The following is a 17,685-nucleotide window of genomic DNA, read 5'->3' on the forward strand; positions in this document are numbered from 1 at the left end:
GTCCGTAGAGGATGCTGGGCACCCGACCCAGTGCGTACTTTACCTGCAGTTTGCTCTTTATAGTTACACAAGTTGTGTTTCATTTGTTTTCAGCATGTTGCTGTAAATGGTTCATGCCTGTTGGCGTGTGTCATGTTGAATGCCATGTTGTGCGGCATGGTTGAGGTGTGAGCTGGTATGAATCTCACCATTAGTATAAAAGTAAATCCTTTCCTCGAAATGTCCGTCTCCCTGGGCACAGTTCCTATAACTGAGGTCTGGAGGAGGGGTATAGAGGGAGGAGATAGTTCACACCCTTGAAAAGTCTTAAAGTGCCCATGGCTCCTGCGGAACCGTCTATACCCCATGGTACTGAAATGGACCCCAGCATCCTCTACGGACTAGGAGAAAAGGATTTACCGGTAGGTATTAAAATCCTATTTTTTTAAGAAATACTTTACACAATAGCAACAGTATAAATAATTTATTGGGTACATGTTCTGCTATGGTCACTGAACGAATATTTTGCCATCTGAAGAAATAGACTATTTTACATTCTGTAATCTGTAGTTAAAAATACAGCAGATGGGCCGTTCATTTACGTCTTCTGTAGAAGTCCAAGTCTGTTTTTCTTTCTGCGGACTCTGGAAAATAAGCAGGTGCTCTGGTTAGCATGGAAGTTACTAGGGGACAGCATAGAAAACACGGTGACTCCTGAAGTTACTAGACTTATCAATGTACTGTATACTGTACTTCCAATGAAATAATAAAGTAGCTAGCAACATTAACCTCTACATACTGTTAAAGTATTTATTATACCGTGGGACATCTCAGTCTTCAGCTTGAAGCATGGAGATGACAGGGTGTCTGCAGCCTATTCTAAATAGGGCCTTCCTTTATGAGACCTAGCCTTTTAAGTGAATAGTAAAGCATAGAGGATGAGTTCCAAAGTAGGGATCCCTACAATTAAAGTAGAAAGGGAAAAGGTGTGTGGGTTACTTTTACACATTCTCCACCCAACAGGTGGCATTGTACTTTAAGATGCTGACAAAATGAATGTATCAGATTGCACCTCTTGCAATCCAAGCAACCGGATCATGTAGGGCCATGTTAGGGCAATTTGCCCAATGGCTGCACATGTGAGCAGAATTGGGAGTCCTCATTCACAGTCATACCCACAGCTATATATCATGTGACAAGTATCGGTGTTAGGACTACCACCAACTACCATCCAAGGCCACCACTCTACTGTTCTGAGAATGCAGGAGCAGGGAAGCCCCAAATGGCAATGCAAGGGTAGGGAGGAAGCCTTGGGTGATTGGACTCGCACAGTTGAGTCCTTCCCCAAATTTGCAATGCCTTGTTCACCATTAACTAGCATTTCTGATTTATTTGGTGGTAGGGAATTGGAGGATGGTCATTTTTGGCCTATATGCACAATGATTTGAAGCCAATTCAGTCTAAAAGTCTGCAATATAGGTCCAGCCATTACTACTACAATGCTTCATCACGGGATTGTTGTTTGTAAAGGAGACTATTATTTAGGAATAACAGATACGACTTAAATCATTGAAAGTTTTTTTTTCTTTATAGCAAACATTTGAATTAACGCTCAAACTGTACGGGATGTAGTTATGTGACTGGCGGTCAGGAATGGTTCAACAAGTTCTAAGCCACCCTCGTTGGCCATTGATTATACATTCTCTAATAGGTCATCTCCAAAATACCTGTAACAAGAATGGGCTTAGACGTCTAACTCTACCTTAGCCTGAAGATCACAGAGGTCATTTCTTTGATTGATCAGATGGGACTCAAGGGGTAATTCAGACCTGAACGCTCGCTAGCGGTTTTTGCAGTGCTGCGATCAGGTTAGAACTGCACATGAATGTGCACCGCAATGCGCAGGCGCAGCGCACGGGTACAAAGCGGATCGCTGCTGTGCGACGGGTTTTACGAAGAATCCATTCGCACAGCCGATCGCAAAGAGATTGACAGGAAGAAGGTGTTTGTGGGTGGCAACTGACTGTTTTCTGAGAGTTTTTGGAAAAACGCAGGCGTGTCCAAGCGTTTGCAGGGCGGGTGTCTGACGCCAATTCCGGCCCCAGACAGGCTGAAGTGATCGCAGCGGCTGAGTAAGTTCTGGGCAACTCAGAAACTGCACAAAGTTTTTTTGTACCGCTCGGCTGCACATGCGTTCGCACACTTGCACAGCTAAAATACACTCCCCTGTAGGCGGCGACTATCTGATCGCAGCGCTGCAAAAAACTGCTAGCGAGCGATCAGGTCTGCATGACCCACTCAGTGTAATTTGCATTTTTTACATGCACATTTACAGATTCGCAGTGCTGGACTGGCCATCTGGCACTTATGCTCGGCCATCCATCAGACAGAGAGCACTTGGGGCTGTTATTGTGGTCAGAAGATGACCCACTGGCTAATAATGGTCAATTTCCCAATGCATTTCGTATCACGCTTTATAATAGCCAGAGTTTCAGAAGCGGAACATTATGGGGCATTAGCTTTGCGTTGGGCTTAAAAAAATGTTGCAACATCAAGCAATGATCACATGACGTCTGCAGTAGCTTGCAGACAGAAAGACAGGGACGGGTTACACTTTGTGCTTTGTTATTGTTTATTCTCAGGATAGACTCAGTATGTACAGTATGTTTGTATAAAGCACATGCATTAATACTAGAAGCCATCATGCATAAATAAAATTCCCTGAGGATTGTTTATGTGCTTTGAACGTAACTATGGTACATACAATGTTAGTAGACTGATGTTACATTGTCAACTAGTAATAAGTATTTTGTGTTTGTTGGTGCTAGTTTAAGCATGTGACACGCTACCTCAGTATTAATTAGCAAATTAGCTTCTGCATGGAATTAATTATTTGTATACACTTTACAAACACGTTTTTGTTTTCGAAGGGCAATCCTTCATTTAAGGTGACTTATTTTGGGCGTTGCTGTAGTTGTGTTGGAAAATCCAGTGTTTCATCGCTTTGTTATTCCAACAGATGTTATTTCCGAGCAGCATTGTCTGTTATATAAATAAAACATTTTCTCTCTCTTTCAAGATTGTGGATGTTTTTTCTACATTAGTAAAAAGACCAAACACTCTTGAAATACTGATTCTTAAAGTAATTTTCTACACTGAATAATAGGCTTTAAACAAGACATTAAAGGGCATTCACGAGATAAAATTGCCCTGTTGCCTGGGATTCATAGGTAGGCAATGTAATGGCTCATCCGGCAAGAAGAAAGGTTTCAACGTTTAGTTTAGTAATTTCCTCTCCTTGGCCCTTTGTTGTGTTTGTTGGCATACAGTAGGAGTGGAGACATCAGACTGTGATTCTAGAATTCTTTGGTGTATAAAAGGATTTGGAAATACTGTTAGGTAAAATGAGTTTTAGGCATATTTTAAAATTGTTATTGTCATTGATCAGAGGGAACCACTAATTAAGAGAAACATTGTAATACATTCATGGCCTAATTCAGACCTGGTCGCAGCAGCAAATTTGTTAGCTAATGGACAAAACCATGTGCACTGCAGGTGGGGCAGATGGTAACATGTGCAGAGAGATCTAGATTTGGGTGGGTTATATTGTTTCTGTGCAGGGTAAATACAGGCTGCTTAATTTTTACACTGCAATTTAGATTTCAGTTTGAACTTTGAACACACCCCACCCAAATCTAACTCTCTCTGCACATGTTATATCTGCCCCCCCCCCCCTTCCCTGCAGTGCACATGATTTTGCGCACTAGCTAATAAATTTGCTGCTATGATCAGGTCTGAATTACCCCCTTAATACGGTATATACATTTACATTGGGAGTTATGTATGAATAGAAAAAAATTGAATTATTTTTTAATTTCATTAAAAAAGTATTTGCAGCAATTGTTAACACGACTGCCAAAAATAGATGTGTGCTTGTTCCAGCCAAAGGGTAAAGAGCTTGTGAGATTAATATAATAATAACTATAATGGATGTTATTTTATGTATCTCACCTATTGGTTTAGTCGTGTCTAGCCACGTTACACTGCTAAACACTGACTAATTGGGCATGATAGGTGCGATAATTAAGGGACACCCTAAACAACTGAATTGCAACAATGTGAAAGTCACCAATGACCTGCTTTCGGCCAAATCCAGGGACTATTTCTCTCTGCTCATCCTTCTGGACCTCTCTGCTGCCCTTGACACCGTGGATCATCCTCTCCTCCTCCGCACACTCCAAAACGTTGGCCTCTCTAGCACCGTCCTTGACTGGTTTACCCCTTACCTCACTAACCGCTCCTTCTCTGTGTCTGCCTCCGGCACCACCTCACACCCTTCCATCCTTCCTGTTGGTGTCCCTCAGGGTTCTGTCCCAGGCCCACCTCTGTTCTCCCTGTACACCTCTTCCCTGGGTGCGCTCATTAACTCCTTTGGCCTTCAATACCACCTTTATGCTGATGACACACAACTCTACCTCTCCTCTCCTGATCTATCCCCCTCTATCCTCTCTCAGGTTTATAGCTGCCTCTCCGCCATCTCCTCCTGGATGTCTGAGCACTCTCTGAAGCTCAACATGGACAAAACTGAACTCATTATCTTTCCCTCAGCCAGAGCAACACCCCCTACCAATATCTCTATCACTGTTGACAACACCATCATCTCCCCCGTTCCCCATCTCCGCTGCCTGGGCGTCACTCTTGACTCCTCCCTCTCCTTTGTACCCCACATCCAAGCTCTGGCGCAATCCTGTCGGTTCCAGCTACGCAACATTGCTCGCATCAGGCCAATTTTCTACCAGAGTGCAACTAGTCTTATCATCCACTCACTGGTCATCTCACGAATCGACTACAACAATGTTCTCCTCACTGGCCTCACTTGCTCCCATCTCGCTCCCCTCAAATCTGTCCTCAACTCCTCAGCTAGGCTTATCTTCCTCTCCCGCCGCTCCACATCTGCCACTCCCCTTCGACAAAATCTACACTGCTCCCATTCCCCTACAGAATTCTCTTCAAACTCCTGACCCTCACATACAAGGCCATCTCTAATTCCACTGCTCCCTACATCTCCAACCTCCTCTCCCTTCATATTCCCTCCCACCCACTACAGTCGGCCAATGACCTATGCCTCTCCTCTGCCCTGGTCACTGCTTCACATGCACGAGTTCAAGATTTTGCCCGTGCTGCACCCCTTCAGTGGAACGCGCTCCCCCGCTCCATTAGACTCTCCCCGACCTTGCTAAGCTTCAAACGGGCACTGAAAACCCACCTATTCATCAAAGCATACCCTCACGGTTATTATTATTATTATCATCCTTTATTTATATGGCGCCACAAGGGATCCGCAGCGCCCATTACACAGTACATAATAAAATGAGCAAACAAGAAAACCGCACTTACAGTACAGGACAAAATAGGACAGGTATAGAAAACCCGGAGTTAGGTGCCATCAAAGGGAGTATGGAGTATAAGATAGTGTAAGTAAGAAAAGGAAAGGCACATGAGGAAAGAAGTCCCTGCTCTTGCGAGCTTACAATCTAAAAGGTGAGGGGATAACTGACCAGAGTGACACAGATGGGGTAGACAGTGAGCTAGACCAGAGGGTTAGGAGGAGAGTTGACTGGGTTTGGTGAAGAAGTGGGTCTTGGGAGCCCGTTTGAAGTTTTGTAGAGAGGTGGAGAGTTGGATGGGGAGAGGTAGAGCATTCCAAAGATAGGGAGCAGCACGTGCAAAATCTTGTAGGTAGGAGTGGGAGGAGGTAATTAGTTGGCAGTAGAGACGGCGTGCATTAGCAGAGCAAAGAGGACAGGAGGAAAGGAAAGAGAGATTAGGTCAGAGATGTAAGAGGGAGAAGAGTGGGTGAGGGCTTTGTAGGTGAGTGTGAGAAGCTTGAATTGGATTCTGAATGGGAAGGGTAGCCAGTGAAGGTCCATCAAGAGAGTGGATGTGGATGTAGTACGTTTGGTGAGGAAGATGAGACGGGCAGCAGCATTGAGGATAGATTGAAGTGGAGAGAGGCATTTTTGAGGGAGGCCAGATAGTAGGAGATTGCAGTAGTCTAATCTGGAGATGACCAGTGAGTGAATGAGAGTCTTAGTAGCATCCTGGGTGAGAAAGGGTCTGATCCTGGAGATGTTTTTGAGGTGGAAATGGCAGGTTTTTAAGAGGTACTGAATGTGTGGTTTGAAGGAGAGGGAGGAGTCAAGGATTACTCTAAGACATCACACTTGGTGCTAGAGGAGATTGTTGTGCTACAATGGATAATGAAATTGTGGGAGGTGAGGTTATGCGGGAGGGAGGGAAGATGATCAGCTCAGTCTTAGACATGTTAAGTTTAAGAAAGTGCTGGGACATCCAGGAGGAGATAACAGAGAAACAGATGGAGATACGAGTGAGCAGAGCAGGGGAGAGGTCAGGGGAGGAAAGGTAGTTTTGAGTATCATCAGCGTAGAGATGATATTTTAAGTCAAAAGAGCTAATGAGCTCACCTAATGAGGATGTGTAGAGAGAGAAAAGGAGAGGCCCAAGAACAGAACCTTGGGGGACACCTACTGGTAGAGGAAGTGGGGGGGAGGTGGAGTCATGAGAGGAGACAAGAGAAGGAACGGTCAGAAAGGTAGGAGGACAGCAAGGAGAGAGCAGTATCATGCAAACCAAGGGAGTAAAGGATTTGCAGGAGGAGAGGGTGGTCTACAGTGTCAAAAGCAGCAGAGAAGTCAAGGAGAATAAGCAGAGAGTAGTGGCCCCTGGATTTCGCAGCAAGGAGGTCATTGCAGACTTTTGTGAGGGTAGTTTCAGTGGAGTGCTGAGGACGGAAACCAGACTGGAAAGGGTCAAGCAGTGACAGTGAGGCGGTTGTAGACAATACGCTCAAGGAGTTTGGAGGCAAAAGCGAGAAGAGAGATGGGTCGGTAGTTGGAGAAATTGGTTGGATCAAGGGTAGGTTTTTTAAGAAGTATAGTGGAGACAAGTGCATGCTTGAAGGCAGAAGGGACAGTGCCTGATGAGAGTGAGAGATTGAGTAGATGGGCAAGATGTGAACAGGCTGAAGAAGAGAGGAAGCGGAGAAGGCGGGAGGGAATAGGGTCAAGTGGAGAGGTGGAGGGGGGTGAGGACCGGATGAGGACCATAACTTCCTCTCCAGATACAGGGAAGAAAGATGTCAGAGTTGGAAGGAGGGAAGGAGAGGGGGGTTGAGAAATGGAGGAGGGAGGTTGCTCAGGTTCTGGTGGGATGTTATGTCCTGACGAATGGAGTCAATTTTGGATGTGAAGTAGGTGGCAAAGTCAAGAGCAGAAAGCGAAGAGGGGAGTTGAGGTGGGGGTGGGCAGATGATCGAGTTGACAGTGGCAAAGAGGCGCCTGGGGTTTGAGGATTGGGAGGAAATGAGGTTTTTGAAGTAAGACTGTTTTGAGAGGGTAAGTGCAGCAAAGTAGTATGAGAGCATAAATTTGTAGTGGAGGAAGTCGGCCTTATTGCGTGATTTCCTCCACTGACGTTCAGCGGTATGTGAGCATTTTTGCTGTTATCTGGTGCTTTTGGTGTGCGAGGGTTGAGGTGTCGATCTGCGAGGGTGAATAGTGGTTGGTGGGGCGACAGAGTCAAGAGCAGAGGTAAAGGATGCATTGTAAAGGGAAGTAGCTTGTTCAGGGCAGGAAGGAGAGAGAATAGGAGAGAACAGCGAGTCAAACAGGGAAGATAGGGAAGTGGTGTAAATATCCTAAATGTTACGCTTAGTCTTAGGTGGTAAAGATGGAGAAGCAGATAGAGATAGGTTAAAAGTGAGCAGGTGATGGTCAGAGAGGGGGAAAGGGGAGTTAGAGAAAACAGAAAGATCACAGCAGTGAGTGAAAACCAGATCCAGTGAGCTGTCACTCACATGGGAGGGGGAGGTGGTCCACTGGGTGAGACCAAGAGTAGAGGTGAGGTTAAGGAGTTTAGAGGCAGGTAATTTTGTGGGGTTATCGATAGGGATGTTGAAATCACCTAGGATAATGGAGGGTATGTCAGAAGAGAGGAAGTGAGGCAGCCAGGAAGCAAAGTTGTCAAGGAATTTGGAAGGCATGCCAGGGGGGTGGTAAATGACAGCTACTCGAAGATGAACAGGTTGTAAGAGGCGTATGGCATGGACCTCACGCCTCACGATGCATAACCTAGTCCTGAGGCCGCTTCTCCATCCCCCTGCCTCATGCCTTGAACATCTCAGCTTTGGTTATATACTGCCATCAGACTACCTCCCGCTTGCTTGCACCTCATGTCATCTGTCTGTCGTCACTTCCCACTAGATTGCTAGCTCTTCAGAGCAGGGCCCTCTTTCCTCCTGTTGTCAAAGCCCTCTTCTCGACACATTTCACTCACAACTCTCTCCTATTCAGCGACCATCTTTACCCGCTTTTTCTCCTGCTGGTAAAGGCTCATCTCTATCTATGGCCGCCAGCCCTATATATGGCCACCAGCCCCAAGTAGTACGATGATTACTCCCTCGCTACTTACATCTTAGCTGTATTATGTTTTGAGAATTGTGGTCCTCTTTGTTACCTGTACTCTATTTTTGTTATTTATTTACTGTTATGCTAAGTTTTGTCTCCCTGTACTGTCCTTTGTACGGCGCTGCGAAACACTTGTGGCTCCCTAAAAATAAAATGTAATAATAATAATTATCACGCTTGAACAAACAACTGAATTGCCCCCCTTGAGTTAAATGCCCATCACTACTCTTAACGAATTGGAGAAGGGTTGTATATATAGTGAGGCCTGTGAATACGGTGTGTGATTGGTTGCCACGGCTTGCCACAGAATACCCACGGGCTGATTGCTTTCAAATGTTGAGAACTATTTTTAATACAGGGGGAGCTCTGCAATGACATTAAAATGTAGCTCTACTCAAAAATGACTATGCCTTAGTAAAATCATTATGCCTGGAACAGCTCCTGGTATTATTTGTGAAATACTGTGCAGTGTTGTATGTAACCACGGAAACAAAGTATAGCTTGTTGTTTTTCCATTGTTATAAACATTGCTCAGGTCATCTGTTCACTGTCTAACTGTCCAATGATAGCAATTATATGTTTTTGTGTTATCAATAATGCTAAACCATTTAATGAGTGGAATTAGTCTCAGAGTTTGTATGGCAGCATAACCTGACAATTCCCAGCTCCTGGCTGATTCTAAAGGACTTTCAGTAGATTAAAAATAACGTCAGCTCATATATGGGGCGATGTATCAAACCTTTGCCTCTCTCTCGAAGGTTTGATAAGCCTCCTCCTTACCCTCCAACATTTTACACGTAAAAATCGGTACAAATTCGGAAAAGGGGTGTGGCCACTGGTAAAGGGGGCGTGGTCACATCCCCTCTCCTATACTTTCAATGGAAGTTTGGCGAGTCAAAAATCGGTACTGTAACTGGCAAAAAGGTACAGTTGGGGGGTATGCTCCTCTATAAACAACACAACTGAAACAATGAGTAAAAAGATGATGATCAATATTAGAAATGCTACAAAAATATAAAGAGTATACTCTGGCTGCATTTTGTAAATTACTAGGCTGCTCAATAAAATATCTTAGATCAGATTATTTGGAACACGGATATATGTATATTCCAAATGCTGTATCCTTGAACACACCATATAAATGTTTTTAAAATTCAGTGCAACACATACCGGAACTTAATGATCTCTTTCCCATCAACCCGATGAAGTTACCAGCTTTATATCCTGAAATACAAGACACGGGTTGACATTATGCAGTGTGCGTGGAGACAATATCTTCAGCAGTGTATTTTTAGATGTGTACTGTCTGTAACTAATGACTATCTCCTGGTCACTAAGTCACACTATTATTTTATGACTTCACTTTAACTTACTATACATATCATAGACAGTATGAATTAGGACAATAATAAATAATAACATTAATTTAATAATAATGTTATAATGTAAGATTGTCATATTTGGCCTCCTGATGATGTACTGTATATTAATTTTCCAGCAAACATCACCTCTTGCTAAAAATTCCCTTTCCTTGGTTCTTACCAGCTTTCTTCTTATCTTGGGAGAGATTTATCAAAGCAAATCTCAGATACCAGTGGGACAGTCCCGCTATTTGGACACTGGTGGTCATTCCGAGTTGTTCGCTCGCTAGCAGTTTTTAGCAGCCGTGCAAACGCTATGCCACCTCCCAGCTTAGCAGAAGTTCACAGAGCGGCTACAAGTTTTTTTGTGCAGTTTTAGAGTAGTCCAATACCTACTCAGCGCTTGTGATGACTTCAGACTGTTCAGTTCCTGTTTTGACGTCACAAACACGCCCTGCGTTCACCCAGCCACGCCTGCGTTTTTCCTGGCACGCCTGCATTTTTTCGAACACTCCCTGAAAACGGTCAGTTGACACCCAGAAACGCCCACTTCATATCAATCACTCTGCGGCCAGCAGTGCGAATGAAAAGCTTCACTAGACCCTGTGTGAAACTACATCGTTCTTTGTAATAGTACGTCGCGGGTGCGCATTGTGCCGCATACGCATGCGCAGAAGTGCCGGTTTTTTGCCTCATCGCTGCACAGCGAACGAATGCAGCTAGCGATCAACTTGGGATGACCCACTCTGTCCCCCCTGCGGGCCACAGTGTCCCGCAGGTGATCACTGAACAGATGGCGTGCGCATGTGTACGGCATCTAACAGTGCTGGGGATGGGGTGATCCAGGGGATGCCAAGCTGCTTAGGGATCGCTGGGTATGCCCCCAATATGACGATAACGGGGGTCGTGGAGCAAGGCCCCGCCCTTTCAGCTGAGGCCCCACCACCTTTATCTAAGGATTCACCCCTTTTTCAGGCACGTGTGCAAGGTCCCGATTCTGCAGCCTTGAAAGTTGGGAGGTATGATCACAGCCTAGAAAGTGTAAAAGAGGATGACTCCGCTCCTAATTGCCATTTGTCAAACACAGCCTGTAACGAGGCAGTTAGGAACTGATTGGCTGGTTTATCTCTCTCCGCTTTATCTCTCTCCAAGCTCTGAAAAATCTTCCCGATTATATGATGACCATAATGAAATAGGAGTCGTTAGAGAGTACAGTAAATACAACAAAGCTCACAGCAGCCAGAGACATTTATATCGCTATCACTCTGCAATAAGTGACCTGTCCAGCTGGTACTGTACCAGGCTGCCAATTCATGCCTGATAGATATGTCTGCCACACTCAGAGCAGCTGTCAATTCTCCCATACCTGCTAAACATTTAATAATCACAATCTTTATTTTCCACTTGAACTTCCTTGTACCGATTCCATCTCGATATCTCCCCTATGTTGACTTAACATTTAAAAATCATCCAGATTTACATAGTAACTAGTAAGTACTCGGGGAGAGACAATGCGCGATGTGTGTGCTGTATCCTGCTGTGCTGCCGATATACAGTTCCGCATGTTACAGGGTGATACATTCTTTTCAGCCATTTGCCAAATCCACTGTTCTGTTATAAATAATATGCGAATAACAAATCATTTTGCTTAGTGCAAAATAAATGGTAGATGCTATATAGCAATAGTAATAGATATGGAAAAATTAAGAAAGGAATATTAAAGTATATGCTTTCAATCAAGGCTGCCAAGAGAAATCCTGGGCCCCGGTACAACAACTTCCCGGGCCCCTGAAAGTGGAAGTGGCCACAGTATCTCTACCTATCTATCTATCTATCTATCTATCTATCTATCTATCTATCTATCTATCTATCTATCTATCTATCTATCTATCTATCCATCCATCCATCCATCCATCCATCCATCCATCCATCCATCCATCCATCCATCCATCCATCCATCCATCCATCCATCCATCCATCCATCTATCTATCTATCTATCTATCTATCTATCTATCTATCTATCTATCTATCTATCTATCTATCTATCTATCTATATATAGGGAAGCTCAGCATATCGGCGCCAGGATCCCGACCACTGGGATGACACCCCTGGAGGTATAATAAATAGGGTGGCGAGCGCAGCGAGCCCGCAGGGGGTTCTTTTAAACTCGCCCCACTGGCGGCATTCCGGCAGTCAGGATCACGGTGAAGGTATGCTGGCCGCCAGGATCCTGAAAGCCGGGATATCGTAGTAGACCCATATATATATATATATATTTATTTATATATATAATACTAACACAAATGGTAATGTATGGATGCATGTATTACAGAATGTATAAATTGTTAGCAGCTGCCTGCAGCACCACAGTGCTGTCTCCGTCACAGTCACAGTTCTCAGCTCACAGTATCGCAACCAAACAGACTAGCTCCCGACAAGATGACCAGCCCTGCTGCCTATTCTTACAACTGAGCTGAGCTGCGCCACTTCTTAAACCCGCGGTCCACGCCCAGCCAGCTGCATGCCTGCCCCTCCCAGTCCCTGCCCACCGCCTGGAGCCTGAAGAGGCCGTCTAGAGCCAGCTGCAGAGATTGACCTGTGAGATGATGACATGATCATCTCGCGAGATCCTAGCAGCGGTGCGGCGGCTGGAAGTGGCTGTAATTATTATTATTACATTTTATTTGTAAGGCGCCACAAGTGTTTCATACGAACCCAAGGCCGGGCCCCCTAGGCTTTCAGATATTTCGGGCCCCCTCCGGCACGTCAGTCTTTCACCCCACTACAGATGACGTTCGGGAAGCAGAGCTTATGCCGTCATTTACACTATCAGTAGTCACACGGACCACGATACCCAGTTGAAATAAAGTCTGCTGGCCTCTCTTCTTACAGCGCAATCGTTCTTCCTTTTCTCTTTTGAAATCCTGACTTGTGTTTGTACATGTTGGCTGCCATTTTTTTATACATGTAACAATAATAACTGTTTTGGCTGCTCCCAACGGCCCATGAGAATATTCAAGCACACTCGATCACGGTCACGACTAGACTGCATTGCTCATGTAGGTGTAATAGTGGAGGCGGAGGCGGCATGATGTCACACCCTGATGCTAGTGCACTATTGGTCCAGTGCACCCCCCCCCATTGTCGCAAAACAAACCTCAGCTGACTATGAGTGTACCTTGCTACAGTGCAGAGTGCAAAGTGCCTTTACCCATTGGAGCCCTAGGGTACAGGTAACAGTGCCTCAGTAAAAGAGCCTAGGCTTCAGCCTTATGAATAATATGGTCCTGTGCACGGGCAGTAGACTGTAGTACTGCTTGTGCAACCGGCTGCAGAGGAGTGGGCCCAGATGGAGACGCACCTGGTGACAGGTTTACTAAAGGAATTCCCATGCATTATTCTTATTACTACTCCAGGTGATATTAATTTGTTTTTGCAAACTATTAATTATGGTTTCATTTAATGCCTTGCAGCTGACATAAAGAATTTATTACTGTACATTTGTTTCCATCTGACCTGTAGCAAGTGAGTTGGAGAAGGTAACAGTCTGGGCTCTCACATCACTGTCACCTCCCTGTTCTCTGTTATGCTCCTGGCCTGACAACCACCTACAGTGTTACTATTTCTGCTGCGGTGTACACTGGGTTCCACAAGGAATTACATCGGGGTGTAGAGTAGGATCTTGATCCGAGGCACCAACAGGCTCAAAGCTTTTGACTGTTCCCAAGATGCACAGCGCCGCCTCCTCTATAACCCCGCCTCCATGCCAGGGAGCCCAGTTTGTAAGTTGGTGCCTTGCAGTATGCAGGCACTTAACAGGAGGCTGCCATGAGCAGCCTTTTCAGAAGGCGGCCTCCAATGCCGGGGTGCTCGCGGCCAAGGCTGCTACTGCATCCGTCTTGGCCAGACGTATCCTTTGGTTGAGATCCTGATCGGTGTATTTGGATTCCAAGAAAACCCTGGAGGTGCTTCCTTTCAAGGGAGACATTCTCTTTGGAGAAGACCTAAATAAGATTGTGGCTGATCTGGCTACGGCTAAAACAGCTTGCCTACCTAGTACGGCTCCTTCCACACAGAAGACTAAAAGTACTTTCCCTCTGCCCTTTCGTACTCTAGGTAAAGCAAAAGGTCAGGCGTACCCAAAGCAAGCTTGTGCTTCCAGACCAAACAAGCCCAGACCAAAGCGTGCCTGGGCTGCCCGTCAGCCAGCTTCCAAAGCTGAAAAGCCTGCCGCATGACGGGGCGGGCCTCCCTCTGGGGGATCCCAGGGTAGGGGGCTGACTTCTAGGTTTTGCCCAGGAATGGTTGAAGACCACTTCAGATGCCTGGGCGACAGATGTCGTTGCTCGAGGTTACGCCATACCTTTCAAGAATCGTCCCCCGCAGCGGTTTTGCCTGACAGATGTGCCTCTGGATCCGACAAAAGCAGACACGTTGCACTCAGTGGTACATTCCCTCCTGGTCACAGGAGTGGTGGTACAGGTGCCTCTAGCTCAGAGAGGCAAGGGGTACTATTCCACGCTGTTTCTAGTCCCGAAACCGAACGGGTCCTCGCGGCCCATTCTCAATCTGAAGTCCTTGAACAAACATGTGCGGGTCTCCAAGTTTCGTATGGAAACTCTGCGCTCTATTGTTCTGGCCATGGAGCCTGGGGACTATATGGTCTCCCTGGACATACAGGATGCCTACCTGCATATTCCTATTGCGGTATCTCATCAACAGTACCTGCGGTTTGTGGTGGGCAACCTGCATTACCAATTTCGGGCATTACCCTTTGGTTTGACAACGGCTCCCCGAGTCTTCATCAAAGTAATGGCGGTCATGTTGGCTACTCTCCGCCGTCAAGGGGTCAGGATCCTACCGTACTTGGACGATTTGTTGATCCTGGCAAATTCCCCAGAACTTTTCCTGTGTCATCTCGATCTGACGGTCCAGTGCATGAAAGCCCACGGGTGGCTGATCAACTGGCAGAAATCCTCCCTGGTTCCTGCTCGGAGCATGTTACACTTGGGAGTGTTATTGGACACTCACAACCAACGGTTGTCCCTGTCTCAGGAGAAAGTCCTGAAGCTTCAGGACAGGATTCAATGCTTCCTATCTCGTCCGCAAGTGTCGATACATTCGGCAATGCAAGTGCTGGGTCTCATGGTGTCGGCTTTCGACATGGTGGAGATTGCTCAGTTCCACTCTCGCCCTCTGCAGAAGTTAATTCTGACCAAGTGGGATGGAATGCCTCACCGATCAGATCTCACATGATCTCATTGTCTCCGGAGGGCCGCCTGTCATTGAGTTGGTGGCTGCAGGACCAGCGATTGAGCAGAGGCCGTCCCTTCTGGATATCCAACTGGGTCCTTCTGATGACGGATGCCAGTCTGAGAGGTTGGGGCGTGATGTTGGAACAACACTCTCTTAAGGGTCGATGGACCAAGGAGGAGTCTCTGCTCCCGATCAATATTCTGGAACTGCGGGCAGTGTTCAACGCGTTGACAATGGCCCAGCATCTTATTCAGAACAGACCTGTTCAAGTACAGTCGGACAACGCCACCACGGTGGCGTACTAAAATCATCAAGGCAGCACTCGAAGCCGCATGGCAATGAGGGAAGTATCAAGGATTCTTCAGTGGGCAGAACGCCATCTGCCGGCCATCTCAGCAGTGTTCATTCCGGGTGTTCTGAACTGGGAGGCGGACTATCTCAGTCATCAGTACGTGCACGCCGGAGAATGGGGCCTACATCCAGAGGTGTTTCAACTTCTCGTGGACAAGTGGGGCCCCCCAGATGTGGACCTGATGGCATCTCGACACAATCACAAGGTTCTGGTCTTCGGAGCAAGGACAAGGGATCCTCAAGCAGCGTTCGTGGATGCTCTGTCAATCCCATGGAACTTTCGGCTGCCATACGTGTTCCCTCCGGTGTCACTTCTGCCCAGAGTAATACGGAAGTTCAAGCAAGAAGGAGGAAAACTACTTCTGCTAGCTCCAGCGTGGCACTGGTTCTCCGATCTACAGGGCCTCTTGCAAGATTGTCCCCTTCTACTTCCACAATGTCCAGACCTCCTCGTTCAGGGCCCTTGTGTTTACCAGGACTTGGCCCGTCTGGCTTTGACGGCATGGCTCTTGAGGCTTCCGTCCTGAGGGCCAAGGTTTTTTTTGAGGCGGTCGTTCAAACTATGTTGAAGGCCTGTAAGCCGGCTTCTGCTCGGATTTACCATAGGGTCTGGAATGCTTACTTTACTTGGTGTGCGTCTCACAATCATGACGTTTTCAAGTTTAGCACGGCCAAACTGTTGGCCTTCCTACAACAGGGCCTAGACTTAGGCTTGCGTCTGGCCTCCCTCAAGGTTCACATCTCTGCCTTGTCGGTTTGGTTTCAGAGAAAGATTGCCACCCTACCTGATGTCCATACATTCACTCAGGGTGTGTTGTGGATTCAGCCTCCTTATGTGCCGCCTGTGGCCCCTTGGGACTTGTCGGTGGTTTTGGAGGCCTTGCAAGTGTCTCCGTTTGAGCCTCTTGCCTCTGCTGACCTTAAGTGGCTTTCCCTTATGGTCCTATTCTTGCTGGCTATTGCTTCGGCTAGAAGGGTCTCAGACTTGGGTGCCTTATCCTGCAAGTCTCCCTATTTGATTTTTCACCGTGACCGGGCGGTTCTTAGAACGCGGCCAGGTTATTTGCCTGAGGTGGTGTCTTCTTTCCACCTTAACCAGAAGATTGTGGTTCCGGCCTTTAATTCTCCTGAGTTGTCTCCCAAAGAACGGTCTTTCGATGTGGTACAGGCTCTCTGTATCTATGTGAAGAGAACTTCCTCCGTAAGGAAATCTGATTCTCTTTTTGTATTGTTTGGTTTTCACAAACGTGGCTGGCCTGCTTCCAAGCAGACTCTGGCCAGATGGATTAGAATGGTGATTGCACATGCTTCATACTTGCCTACTTTGGATAAATCATTTCAGGGAGATTGTGAAAGTAACACCTATAAGTGCGGACTGGCACCGCTACATCTGACAGGTGTGACTTACTACATTCAAATGTATATGAGCCCCAAAAGGGAATAGCAGCGCTCGTGGGAGCAGCAATTTTTTCCAAATAAATGGAGAGCCGAAAATAAAAGTAAATTATTTAATAATTAAATATTATAATACTGTAGCATAAAATCAAGTAACATTTTCCTAATAAAACAAATCATATGTAAACATTAAGTACTGTCCCTTATTATCTGGAAAGACACAGTATACACAATCTGGAGAACGAATCACATCAGAAAATTGGCAGACCAATATAGCTAAAAGGATGGACTAATGAAACAATCATGAAACACTGTGGCATGTAATGCTTATTGTACACTTCGAAATTGTGTTTCAAGTTGTGGCAGACTGAGTTACTTTGTGCACAATTGTAACTAATAGTGAACTGGAGCGTGGCTCCTGAGTGGTAATGTTATTCTCAGTGAATTGAGTTACTCAAGAAAAGAAGAAAAGACACTGATATTTTTCAGGAATTGTTTGTGTATTGTGTTTTACAGGAGGTTCCGTGTACTGTAAGTGGCCAAGAGAAAACTTATTTAAATTAAAATGCATGTAGCCATAGGGATCATTGTGCCATATAACTAATGCAGGGAAATGGCGCTGATGATCCCATTTCAGTGTATGTTTCTCTGACTTTTTTATTTTTCCCCAAGTATGTAACAGCTGCATAATGGGGGTAAAGTACAATCAGGGAGATTGCAGGTCTATTCAGGGAGTGAGGGAGATTGCTGCTATTTCAGGGAGTCTCCTGCAGAATGAGGGAGGGTAGGCAACTATGACATGCTTATGTACAGGCTGGTCATCCAGCTCCTGCTACCATTAAGGCTCATTCTACT

At 45.9% G+C, this 17,685-nt stretch overlaps 1 protein-coding gene across 1 annotated transcript in view; it reads right to left on the reverse strand.

Annotated features, from left to right (window-relative positions):
• Positions 1-470: 470 nt before the first annotated feature.
• LOC134928783 (protachykinin-1-like) overlaps positions 471-17,685 on the reverse strand; it is a 65,841-nt gene continuing 48,626 nt past the window's right edge. The window contains exons 3-4 of the mRNA XM_063924778.1: positions 9,636-9,689; positions 471-623 (exon numbers count right to left, since the gene is read on the reverse strand). Of these exons, the coding sequence (XP_063780848.1) occupies positions 574-623; positions 9,636-9,689 (104 nt within the window). The 3' untranslated portion in view covers positions 471-573. The remainder of the gene's footprint in view (positions 624-9,635; positions 9,690-17,685) is intronic.

This window comes from Pseudophryne corroboree, chromosome 5 (assembly GCF_028390025.1).
Source record: "Pseudophryne corroboree isolate aPseCor3 chromosome 5, aPseCor3.hap2, whole genome shotgun sequence".
NCBI lineage: Eukaryota > Metazoa > Chordata > Amphibia > Anura > Myobatrachidae > Pseudophryne > Pseudophryne corroboree.